Source organism: Centroberyx affinis, unplaced genomic scaffold (genome assembly GCF_046629955.1).
Source record: "Centroberyx affinis isolate AG114_WGS23_722 - 3 ecotype Tasmania unplaced genomic scaffold, CSIRO-AGI_Caff_v1 ptg000362l_1, whole genome shotgun sequence".
In the NCBI taxonomy this organism is placed as follows: Eukaryota; Metazoa; Chordata; class Actinopteri; order Beryciformes; family Berycidae; genus Centroberyx; species Centroberyx affinis.
In genome coordinates, this window is record NW_027279033.1 from 52333 (window position 1) to 65662 (window position 13330).

The following is a 13330-nucleotide window of genomic DNA, read 5'->3' on the forward strand; positions in this document are numbered from 1 at the left end:
AACCTGAGAGCAAACAACATTCATAAAGATGAAAGGAAAGAAAATATACAATAGAGTTCAATCAAACAGGATAGCATACAGGGACATCCGAGATACCAGCATCTTGTGTGGCTTTGCTAGAAAGTGACTGACAGCCTGGTGAATCTGCATCCAGCGGTGGAGGATTCAGCACTTTGCCCCATGCCAGGCTGCTTGGAAGAAATCAACAAGGCGCACAAGTAGGGAGGCGAATAAAAACGAAGAGGAATACATTTTCTTTTTTCGTCATTTGCATACTTCATAACAACGACTGGAAATGTTTGCTGTAGGTTGCTGGCTTTTATTCCTCACTCTGCTGAAGATTATCATTGGTGGTGCTGAAAAAGGTTTATCATCTGTTTTCGGGTGTGAACAATATATATTGGGCCAATATTGTTCTTTTATTAAAAACCTGATCTGGTCCAGTCAGTGTGTTTCACCTCTGATATGATGCAGTTTGATTGATTACATATTTATTATAGATTTGCTCAATAATACACTGGTTGTCTATGGGAAGAATTGATTCCAAAGGGACATTTTGATCAGGTTCCACACAAGTATGCATGAATATGTTATTATTCTGAATTTCAATGGAGGATACTAGTGTCCCATGTTCTAAATGTTTCAGAAACTTTTCCACCATGACAAGAATACGTTTTTTCTGTGAAACACTGAATATTTGTTTCTGTTTTTTTGGTTTTCTGGCCTCAAAATGGTCACATTTAACGATTTTTAATATCGGCCAACAGCGGCTTCAATGGAAAAATATCAGTATCGGCCTTGAAAAACCCATATCAGTCGTATCCTAATCTCAACTGTTCAAGAAAACCTTTTTTCCAGCTTCAGCTACGTTTGAAAAAAAAAAAAAAATCTATTTCATCTTTTGCATGTTCATAATCCTTCACAACAATGATGATAAATGTTAGCTGTAGATTCCTCACTCTGCTGAAGACTATCTTTATCCTGACGCTGTTGACTAACTATTTCTATGCCTCACTGGGTAAAGAGAAGTTCTTTTTCCCAGCTTCTGCTACAGAGGTGCTTTTCTATTTTAAAAGGATTCCTCTGAAGAATTCCTCGGGGTCTGAGCGTGTTTTGACTGCGAGGCCCAGTGACATCAGCGACATATGTCTGTGCTCTCGCCGTCAACTGATGACAGAATAAATCTTGCAAATGGCTATCAATGAGTCCTTGAAATCCCAAACCAGTCAAATATAATGGCCTGATGTGTCCTCTGGGAGCGGGAGGTCACATGTTTTTGGATCCATAACTAATTTCTAATAAATGGCCATTTTCCCAATGCCAGTGTCCAGAGGTCAAATTGTTTGCATGCTTTTTTTTTTTCTTCTCTTGCTGCAGAGTCTCCCAAGACGATTTTTGGGCTTCTGTGAGGAGATGGAGTCAATAAATTGCCAATTGCGAATGGATCGTAAGCAAAGTCGTAAAAGACATCGTAGAAGTTGGGTTTCATGTGGTCTTCCAATATTTTACGTCACATATTTTACCTTTCATGCTGTGTGTCAGGTGGTTTCCTAGCCTGCAAAAATAATACCTCAGTATCATATGGATTTTTGGTGTGTAATATCAATTTTATGGCAGAGAAAGGCATCAAAAGGTAACAAAAGTGTTTAAAATTTTGGATTCTTAAGGTGGGGATTTGTGTGTTCTACAAACCTAAAGAAGATTTGCATTGAGAACATCCATTGAGTATGTTGTGATTGTGTTCAGAGAAGCAACTGATGTGGTCAAATGTTCAGTTGTTAAGTTATTGATAAAGAGTACGATAGAATTTGAAGAATCTAAGTATGGAAACATTTCCACTGCCTCCTGTCAAGATGATGGTCCCAACTTTCCTTCTCCTAATCAGTCCCAAGTCAGTTATTACTTAAATGATGATAATGCATTTCTTGTGAGAAGCACAATTAAACCTCTATTCTCTTTTTCTTTGCTGTATCCTATTACTATTTTGTCTCCACAGGGACCATTAAAGTTTCATCTGATCTAATCCTAACAGGAGGAGCCTTTAAAGGAATAGTTCGCTAATGGCGGAAGCTAAATACTATGCAGAAAGACTGGATTTGCATGAAATAATCGATAAAATTTCATATTTTCGTTTGGCGTCAGAAGACTTGGATTATGCTGCGCGAGCTGTATGGAGTCATTTTATGGTTATTTTTTGGCTATTTTTGGAACTATAAGTTTGTTATATGGACTAACAAACTTCACCAGACTTTCACCTGGCATGGGGGTGAGTAGATAATGACTGAATTTTCATTTTTGGGTGAACTATTCCTTTAAATCCTAAACGATAACATTACAAGCAACCAAGGTAGTATCACTTTAAACGACTGTTGAGTGAGTCCAAGCATATTATTCATTGGAAATTTTGGATATAAGTGAGGAACCAGTGTGTTTTGGGGAAAGTACAGGCCTATTGTTTGTGGCCCTGAGTAGCCAAGTAGCTGTGTTCATATGGAACTGGCAACAGACAGACTGCACACACCAGTCGGATCTATGAAACGCCTTCATTTGGCCCCTCAAAGCATCTGAACGAGCAGTGTCTCTCCGAAAGCGATCCGGCTGTCGAGCATGTTCGTCGCTCCGGTGACATTTTGCTCCTTAAAAATAACACAGATGCTGCGTGGTCCCCCCCCCCCCCCCCCGTCTGCCTCTCTATAGCCTCTCGGTGTAGCTGGACCAGCGTCCGGCTATTTTCATTACCACCCCCCCTCCTCCCCTCTCCCCTCTCTCCCCTCCTCCCTTCTTTCTCTCTGTCTCTGTTGTGTGACTCACTTTATTAGTTTTGAAAGGCTGACATGTTTCCCAGCTTCTTGGGCCCCGGGGTGGATGAAGCGGTCAGAGCCTGTCTGCGGCCGGCCGGGTGTTAATCGCCGATCGGCAACTCGGGTTTCACCTGTCGGACGTCCCAGCGCTACAGGGACTCTTGGGGGGGGCGGGGGATTTGCACAGTCTAGTCTAGTCACCCTGACAATGTTGTCTGTCACCTATTAGCTCTTATACAGCTTCTTGAGTTATTCACACGCATCGGTGCTAGCTGTGATGTTCCATTTGCAGACGCCAGTACGTGTTTTCCCACTTTACTTTCCAGAATTCAGATTTGGCAGATTCGCTCCTATCTCTTATCACAACTGTATCCCGTGTTTACCACGTTAAATTTGTTCTTGTGTGTGTCGGTGTGTGTGTGTGTGTTCAAAGGCTTTGCAGGGCCAGTGCTCATTATGGATAAAGGGGGTGGGGGAACTAGTTCAAATTTATTGCCTGTGTCAGCTGTGTCAAATTTGGCAAGCTCAAATGGTCAGCTTGCAAATGGCAGGGCGATACCTAAGGGTCAGCAGCCTTTGTCATAAGTACAGGTTTGTACATTTTGACCGTATAAGACTGAAATGACCGTTAAGTCTGCGTTTTGAGCATAACATTCCCAGGCTGTTGAATCAACTGACGGAGAGCGATGATGACTGACCTAATTGTAGACTTGGGGTGGCGGGGAGGACGGGAAGAGTCCCGCCACCGCTGATGAGGAGCAAGGGGGTGCTCGTCCAAGCGAATCCTCTCGAACAATCCCGCTTTTTTTTTTTTTTTTTTTTGATCATTCATAAAAGGGGTGGACCACCCACTTTCTGAACCCTTGCCTCTATTTTTGCAGGGTCAGAAAAGAGTGGCCAGTTGCTCTTTATGGCGGAGATTTTTACGATGCGGTCAGAGCTGTTTGGAGACCACCAGTTCTCCTTTCACTTGTCGCTGGAGGTACAGTAGCCCCGAGGAAGGCTGGGGTTCTATGGGAAATGAATGTGATCGGAAAGGTTTGGCAAAAAGTCAGAAAGTCTGCAAAAGTAGGAGGGAAACTGTTATGTCCAAATATACATAGGACTACGCAGTATGTGTATTTGTAGCTCCTTTGTCATTTAATTTCATATTGTCATACTTGTGAGGAATGTCACACATACTATTGGCCTGCATCATAACTAGTGATGTAGTGATGAATAAAAAGGTGGGTAAACTATATGACCTCTAGTAAATATAAACAAAATCTATTATATTGGCATTGGTTTATGTTTTTTGTCCTTTTTTTTGACTCTATCCTCATATACTTTACATCAGTTTGATACTACTTATTATGATGTATACTATAGATTTAGTGGGTAAACTCTTCAGATCCTGTCAACAAGTTAAAGTCTCAAAAAGTATCTCATTATTACATGGAAATGGAACACGTGTGGGGAAAATGTAGGAAGCCTGTAAGGCCTGAGGGTGTGGATTGAGAGAAAACTCACAAATCCCTTGTTGATAAAAAGTTAATTATGCTGTTATTCAATTCTTATTACACAGTAGGTGCAAGAAATTCAAAGCCAATACAATAATCTGTTTACCTCCAGGGACTAAGTCATTTCCTTATATCTGTATCATCACCATTACATGTATTCATTCAATTGCTGTCATTCAATTTCCTTCCAATGATCATCCCCACATCCAACAATGCAGTTCTGCAGCATGAGAGTTCTTCCAAAGGGAGGACTTATGTTTATGTTTCTTTACAAAAAAAAAAAAAAAAAAACGACTGGAGGTGTTTGTGTTTTCCTGTGAACGTCCGGTTATTTCTATCACAGTCTGAGCGCCCGCCGCACAGACGCGAATAAATAAGATCAGGTTGCACCGCCTCAGATCTCACCGTCACTTTGTAAACTGAAGTGTGTGTCTGTGTGTGTTGGAAGGTGGGGATGGAGGGGGGGGGGCTAAACGACTGGCATTTCATGGGGCCATATCTCCTCTTTTTCTTCTTTGTATATCCCATTCCCCGAACGTCTTGCTGACACTGAACGCAGCATAGCCAGAGATCTGTGAATTCCACAGTGGTGAGAACAGCTACTGCAAAAGCCACTCTGTACCCACTAGCCCCCCCCCCTTCCCCCCCAAATAAAAAATTATCCTAGTTAGCTCCTATAATTGGAAGTCAAGTCATAAGAGCTAAGCGTCATCCGCTGCCGTGTTTCTACGTTTAGCAGGATGTAACTCATGACGGATAACCCCAGTGAACCACAGCTCAGCAGAGTCAGAAACGATGGTTATCTCAGTGGTTCTCAACCTTTTTCATATCAAGGACCCCTAATTTAGTCCACATTAGAGCCACGGACCCCCATCTGATGAGATTTTGTCTCTCAGACCCAAATCTGAGAATATTTTTATTGTTGGATATGATTTTGTCCAGAATTCCAAGACTATCTGTATTGTAGGTAGAGAGATAACAGAGAAACTATGATCAAAACAGTCATTCTACATTCTCTAACTGTGTTAACTTCGTGTAAATTAAATAATGGTGATGTTTAACAATTCATCAATTTACTACGGACCCCCTTGAACCCCCTCAACAATCTCTGAACTCATCGTCTATCGGTCTGACAACGATTAGACTCTGGTGGCAACGGACAATATTTCAGGGTTTCCGGTGTAGCCAGTGGACATCCGGGCCAAGACTTCCTCTTCCGTGAGCCAGTCATTGTTTACAGTCCGATTAGCAACTTGAAACGCGAGAGTCGAAAGTTTCTCCACACAATACACAAACATCGATACTTGTTGTAGGTTTTTTAGGTCCAGACGACATTTCGGCTAATCTCTATAAACAGATATCTGCATATGAGACGTCGTCTCTCAACTCCAACTCCATTCTCACGTCTCAAGTAGGCTATGTAGCCTACTCAAGGCTCTTATTTTTCCATTTATCAGCCAATACCGATTCTCTACATGTCGCCCAAAGTGGGATTTAAGGCTTCCCGCTAATTGTTCGTGACTAAGTTCGTAACTTAGTGTTTTATATGCTTATGTGTATAGATATTTATGAAATTTGATACCTAGTTTCTAAAATGTGTATGAATTTACGTCACTTAGCTTTCGGTTGGGAACTCTGTATAAACCCCAGAAATTACCGGAATTGGATACAGTGTCCGGAATTGGATACAATTCCGTTAGCCATACTAAGTATGTTAGCTAGTTAGCTAGCTGACCTTCCAAATTCAAACTAGCCATACTAGTGTATAGCTATCTGTGTAAGCTAGTTAGCTAGCTGACCTTCCAAATTCAAACTAGCCATACTAGTGTATAGCTATCTGTGTAAGCTAGTTAGCTAGCTGCTGGCCTTCCAACATCATGAATGCCTTGGTCATGATTGAATATGGAAAAAATAAGTCATTGCTATTTATATTTATTATTTACCTTTTGACCAGAGTCCGTGGCCAGTTAGCTAACTGCGCTCCAAAAACGGAGATTCTTTGGCTCCGCCTACTGAGGGTCAGCTCAACCAATCAGATTAGTTCTACCTCCGAGAAACGCTTGTCCAACTACAACTCCAACCTGTGTAAATATGTGTTACAGTTGGAAAAGGTCCTGCACTCGGAGGAATGAGAAGACTTGATCCGGTGTTTACTGGCGCGACATGCTTTTCGAATGTATTTTTAATTGTACAGGCAGACGACATTGGATCATATATCAGCAGACTTGTCACACATTCTTTGGGTAGCAAATAGGTTTTCCAGGTGATGGGGAGTCCGTCACTGCAGCATATACTGAGACGGGGTTATTTTGGTCCTGCTATGCGGACATCTCCCAGGCTTATGCAAATAAACACACACACACACACACACACACACACACACACCATGCGTCATTCTGTAAAATCATGAGTTGGCTCCCTCAATACACATCACTCTTATTCTTTGTTTTGGCTTCTGACTTAGAACAATATTGTTTGTTGTCAGGTTATGCCACAGCAGGACTGATTGATGGACGGACGGATTGACAGCGTTTTAAGAAGTGACATTAACAAGTGGAATCAATTGCCGCTATGTCTACTGTGTCAGTTGCTACAAGCTCTTGTCACCCAGTCAAAAGCAGGTCAACATGTCAGAGATGCTTAACTGCTGTATTTTACAACTTTATTGCCCTCGACAGGGGGGTGGGGGGTGTAGGGTGGGGGGGCAAGAGAATGTGCGTGGGGCAAAGATGTGGAGGCACTTGAGGCTTCACGTTACACACTGTTGTATGGACACAAACTATAGGCTTCATTTGGACTCAGCAGCTATCAAAATATGGAGAAATGACCATATTGCCAGCCAATTCCTCTTCTATTCTATGCAATTCTACTCTAGTCTTTTATGCTCTATTGTCTTCTCTTCTCTTTTCTTCTCTTCTCATGATCAATGCAGCGTTTTCAAATCCAATTTAAGTCTGGAAATGAGTTGTTTTTAAAGGGGAAGAGGAAAATGGAGAGTATTGGGCTACTCATCACCTGTTCATCTTTGGGATGTTGATTATCTTATTATCTAAAGATGAAACGAGCCTTTTGTCTAAATGATTTGCTTTGGGCTCCGTTACAGGAGCTGGAAGTGTGACCAATTAGCCTCTCTATAAGATAAAAGGGGAGGAGGGTCAATGGTGTCTTTAACACCTAATTGCCACACCCATAAGGTGCCATTAGGCTACTCACTTTTAAATACAATGCTGCAATAATGATCTAAATACATTAGGGAGAGAGAGAGAGAGAGAGAGAGATACAAATTCAAAGTAAAATATTTAGTTTCACTTTAGGAAGTGGATTTGGAAATAAACCCTTTTGCTCTCATGCATTTTTGAAGAATTTAAATGAATTTTTTGCTGCACTTTCTGCATAATTCTCCCTATGTGAAATCATCTTCGGGCTCCTGTTGCTCTGCCCACCCACAATAGAAACATTTCAGGGAGGGACTTTTTGCCTTTCAACATTTAACCAGTGAGCAGCCTGATCCCGGTGAGACAGAGGGCTTTTCAAAACCTGGAATTAACCCAGCACACCAGCAGACCTGCGCCGAGCCGGGGACCCCCCTCTTCTTCTTCTTCTTCTTCACATTTTCACGCAAATGACATGAAGAGGGTTTATCATGGAAGTCGGCGGATCCCCTTATAATAAACCGCGCGGATCTTTTCAGCAGGGCTCGGGCACCCAGTCGGCTGGATCAGGTTTTTATTAAATGTGGGAAAAGTGAGAGGCGCCTTCTTCTATCAGAGGCTTTTGGTGTGTGGATGGACAGGTCAAGTGTGCATATGCCAAACTCTGGGAGCTCCGTCGGATTTACCGCATCCTTCTGGGATTTATCTGCCGCGAGAAGCCCCTTTCTTGATCGGATGCAATAAAAAGGAGAATGTATGGAATAAATCAGCGCTGCATTTACATGTAAGACAGCTGATAGACGTCATTGCAAGAGTTTTTTTTTTTTTTTTCTTTACAATAATTACAAAATGGTTCTGAAATGCCACTTCATGATAATAATTCTTGATTTATTGTTGCTTCTGCAGATCATTTCATTTTTTCGTGCTGTGGTGCCATGCTCAGGTAAGCCCACTAGAAAGTTGGTTACATTCTTTCTTTCTTTTTTTTTTTAGTTAGATTAAGACCTTTACTGTTACATTACGACATGTAATCTTAATGTTGGTTGAAAAGTATTACAAAAGGTACGATTCGGCTATTATTGTAATCCTGTGATACGTTTTAGAATGATACAATTCAAATATCACTGTAAAACTAAAATTCCCGAAAAGAATATCATAGGAATATTATAGGCTAGTGATATCATGGGAGGTAAAAATAGTAGTGTGACAAAACTCGCTATTGAGTGCCTCAGACACGCTTTTTAAGTTCCTATAGGAATAATAGGAATATTATAGTGATACCATAGGAGTTAAAAAAAAATAAAAAATAGAGAATGATAGAGAATGATAAACTTAGCCTACACAAACACTCTATAAGTATCATAGGAATATTACAGAAATATTATAAAGCAGGATAAGGCCACTGCAAACTTGAGCTGAGTGTTGAGACACACCATAGGAATATTATTATAGTGATATCGCAGGAGATGAAAAATACCATAAAGTAGGATAGGTCACCATTAATTCACTATTGAGTACCGCAGGAATACTATCGGAATATTCTAGCAATATTATAGTGATTTATTCTCTAGGCGCAAACTTATACTCAGTGGTTATTATTTGGCTTATACATATATATATATATATTTTTATCTCAGATTAGAAGGAAAAAATATGTGATTTTATTTTTCCCTTTTGCATAAAAAAAGGGGGAGAATCACCCGTCTCCTAATTTTAACCAGTATGTGAGGACGCAGGGAGCAGTGACGGACCAGCTCAGCCGCAGACAGGTCAGGGTTTACCAGCTCTACAGCCGCACCAGCGGGAAACACGTCCAGATTCAGGGCAAAAGGGTCACCGCCACAGCTGAAGATGGAAATACTTACGGTAAGACCTGACCTGAGGCCTGCTTTTAACCTTAAAGGACATTTTTGCTTTGCTATAAATCTGTAAGTTCTGGAGTGGAGTTCCACAGGGATCCATCAGGGGTCCCCAGAAATTTGTTTATTTAGTTCAGTTTGACTGGAGGAGCAGCATAATGAGAGAATGTATGGTTTTGATCGGAGGTTTAGTTTAGATAGTTTTATTATTCTCCTCAAAATCATATTTAACAGCAATAAAAACAGTTCTTAGATGGGTTTTCTTGGGACAAAATTAGGATTAGGCGGAAATATCGGTTTGATATTGGGTTTTTATTGAAAATAGGATTTCAGATAGTCAGTGTCATTCACCTCCAACATGATGGAGTGTCCTTTCATTTTTTAACTGAACAGCTTCAGAGGGTGTTAGTCTGTAAAACTTGCAATGAAAGCTGCCTCACCCTGTATGGGTTTCAGTGGAGAGTTTTAGTGTCCCATGATGGTCTAAATGCTGTTTCAGAGGCTTTTCTGCCCTGATAAGAAGACCATTTTGGGGGAAACAGTGGATCTTGGAATGTTTTTTGGCACATTTAAAGACATTGATTAGCAGCTCTTGGCAGCTTCAATCAAATAATACTTCATATATATGTTAAAATACATCAGCTTGCAAAAACCCATATCGGTCGAACCCTTTGAAAACTGCTTTCCCTGCTACTTTTTTTTTATTTTAAAAGAATTCCCCCGAAGAATTCAAGTCAAATGAGGGGCTGTTATTCCCTGTCAGGACCATGCTGTAGGGGCCCTGCTGGGTCACTGTTGTCCTCTGTGTAGGGACCACAACCAGGAGTTTCACCTCCCAAACCTGCCCGTCCCACCCTCTGTGAGGTGTTTTCAGGCCTATATGTTAATTCAGCTTCCCCGCTGTATCCAAAGCCATCGTCTGGCGAATTAGCGGCTGATTAGGCCGAGTCTTTTGTCTCTGTGGTCCAATACACATGGCTGTCGTCATGCCCAAAGGCCATGACTAACTGAGAGGGCAATCAGGACAAATTCAATTTACATTTGTGTATTCCACTGCTGTTACAGCTCTTTAATACCGAATGATAACATTTGTTTAATCAAGGCAATAGCTTTGGTGTTGGAGGTTGCCAGTATGTAGTTTCAGTTTAAACGAGAGATCCACCCTTGCAAAAAAGTGATCCACTCTCTTATAATATGATTAATAGTGCAGAATCAAGCTAAATTATGATACTTTTAAAAAAAAGTAAAGGGCTTGGTTGACAAGACATCGACTGGATTGTATATATTTTAGAGATATTGAATGATGAACTTCAGTTAATGATTTTTTTTCCACCAAAATTTGTATACAGTGTTATGGAAATGACTACAGAATATCAACCAGAGAACTCAGAATATATAATTGGACTCTACTTGCATCCTTACAGTACATATTTCATTTATCATTTTCAGGCTCGCCATATTTTGGATAGTTTGTGCATTTTGTCTGTGAAGCAGAAAATATAGTTATTCCCATTTAAGCATCATTGGAAAGAGGCAAAATGTGACTTTATCCAATAATATCCCCAATGCAGTTTGTGTCTTGGGTCTTGTGTAAAAACCTTTGGAACAGATTTGAGAGCTGACCCGCAGTTTGAGCTATATTTGGCATGTATCTGTCTTTTTTTTGCAGCTCTTTGATTCTTCTTCTTCTGTTGTGTTTTTTTTTTGCAGCTCGTCTGTTTGTAGAGACGGACACCTTTGGCAGTCGAGTGAGGATAAGAGGTGCGGAAAGCGGGCGCTACCTCTGCATGAACCGGAAGGGGAAACTCGTTGGGAAGGTATGATAATAAATTGATTTCTTTTCTATGATTGGAAGGTAGATATATAGATATGATTTGGGGTCGTATAGAAGAGTTTTGAGTTAGTGCTGTGAGTAAAAAGGTAAATTGAGGTTATCACTTGATTATAGTATAATATGGTATATATAGTGCCATAGTTTATTGTAAGATTTGCATTCACTCCTGGCTAAACAAGTAAACCTATAGAGCAAAATCATCCATGATAATTTAAGAGGGTAAAAATTGACCAAAATGTAACACTTTGGGATCATTTTACACTGTAAAAAATGACAAGTTGTCAAGTGATTTTACCTTGTTTCCAGACCTATCAAGCTTATCTCATGATATTTTTAGTCAAATTCTCTCACTACACTGGCAGATAATCTTTCTGGTTTCAGTAAATTTCTTGATTCATGCCAATATGACTTCTTTCAAGAAATCATCATAAAACAACGAAGAAAATCTGGAAACAAGAAACTAACCCTAACCCTGAAACAAGTTACATTCTCCTGACAAAAATAGCCAAATTTGTTGAAACCGGTGAAATCATCTGCCAGTGCAGCGAGTCTGGAAACAAGATCAAATAACTTAACCGGCCAGTTTTTTGCAGTGTAACCCGCCAAATCGGCTCTATGAGAGGACAAACACCTCTCCAGTCAACACTTTGTCAGCTCCAGATAACTGTCGCTTACAAAACACGAGACTTCACACTGGAAAAAACGTGTACGCGCACTTACCGACAAAAGTCAAGATTCCAGTCATGAGCGACCGCTTTCCACCGCCGCCCCTTCTGCCTGGGCTTCACCTTTGGAGATCTCACATCCGCCAAAATACTGTGGCTCATACGCACGCTTCAGTCAAAGCTCCATTGTCATTGTAGTCTCGTGGCTTGTCATTCATCCCTGGACATGATGTGCTTGGAAAAAAAAAAAAAAACGGGAATTCTCTCAGGAGATGCCCAGATAGATGCCCCCGGTCTTGTGTGTCCAAAGAGTGGCAGCGATGGGTCAGCTCTCCACTTCCTTCGTGGGAAATGGAAAAGATGTAGTCACATGAGAAAGCCGTGAATCCATTTCTCATCGTCTCTTAGAAGTTTGTGAAAGGTGATGATGGATAGCGAAGATGAATTTACAACGTTTAACCCCTTGGCACCCTGAGTTTTCCCTTAAAGTTCCTCTAAAGTAGCTTAAAAGTTAGAAGAATTCCCATATACAACCACATCACATCCATATTCTTTCTTTTTATTTTGTTTCCTTATTTATTTTCCAACGTACTGTTAGGAAATATCCTGCATGTATAGTGGAATTTAGAGAAAGACCCAAGGTGCAGGTGTATGCTTTCTGTTACTTTCCTGTATCTTGTACTGTCTTAGTTATAATGGCATGGCTTTTTAAATTTGGTTTGATGTGTATAAACTAAAAAAAAAAGACATAATGCACAGTTCTATCCATGTGTTTTCCAGTCTGTTAGTGCAGTGGTTCTCAACGTGGGGTCCGGGGACCACCAGGGGTCCTTGCGGTGGTTCCAGGGGGTCCTCAGCAAATTGATGAATTGTTAAACTTAAAGTGAACGCAATTAGAGAATGTAGAAGAATGACTGTTTTGATCATAGTTTCTCTGTTATCTCTCTGCCTACAATACAGATAGTCATGGAATTCCGGACAAAATCATTTGTAACAATAAAAAATATTCTCAGATTTGGGTCCGAGAGACAAAATCTCGTCGAATGGGGGTCCGTGGCTCTAATGTGGACTAGATTAGGGGTCCTTGATATGAAAAAGGTTGAGAATGACTGTGTTAGTGGACCTTCTCTAACATAAATCATCTTTTTCTCTTTCCTCTCTCTCTCTCCACACACACACACACACATAGCCCAACGGCCGGAGCAGGGACTGTATCTTCACGGAGATCGTGCTGGAGAACAATTACACCGCCTTCCAGAATGCCAAGTATGAGGGCTGGTATGTGGCTTTCACCAGGAAGGGGAGGCCCATCCGAGCCTCCAGGACGAGGGAGAACCAGCGAGAGGTCCACTTCATCAAGAGGCTGCACAAGGGCCCGCCCCCCTTCCCCAACACGGACCAATCCAAACACTTCGACTTCATCCGCTTCCCGGCCGCCCGGCGGGCCAAGCGGAACCGGAAGCCCCAAGCCTCTTCTTAACGGGAAAACACGGAACCGACTGTGACTGTGAAAAGAGGAA

The 13330-nt window shown here is 41.2% G+C and overlaps 1 protein-coding gene across 1 annotated transcript; it reads left to right on the forward strand.

Annotated features, from left to right (window-relative positions):
* Positions 1–8204: 8204 nt before the first annotated feature.
* Positions 8205–13290, forward strand: fgf17 (fibroblast growth factor 17). Its single transcript, XM_071515631.1, has 5 exons — positions 8205–8236; positions 8359–8395; positions 9141–9318; positions 11022–11128; positions 13000–13290. Exons 1-5 carry the CDS (start codon positions 8205–8207, stop codon positions 13288–13290), a joined length of 645 nt encoding a protein of 214 aa, XP_071371732.1.
* The last annotated feature ends 40 nt before the right edge of the window (positions 13291–13330 follow it).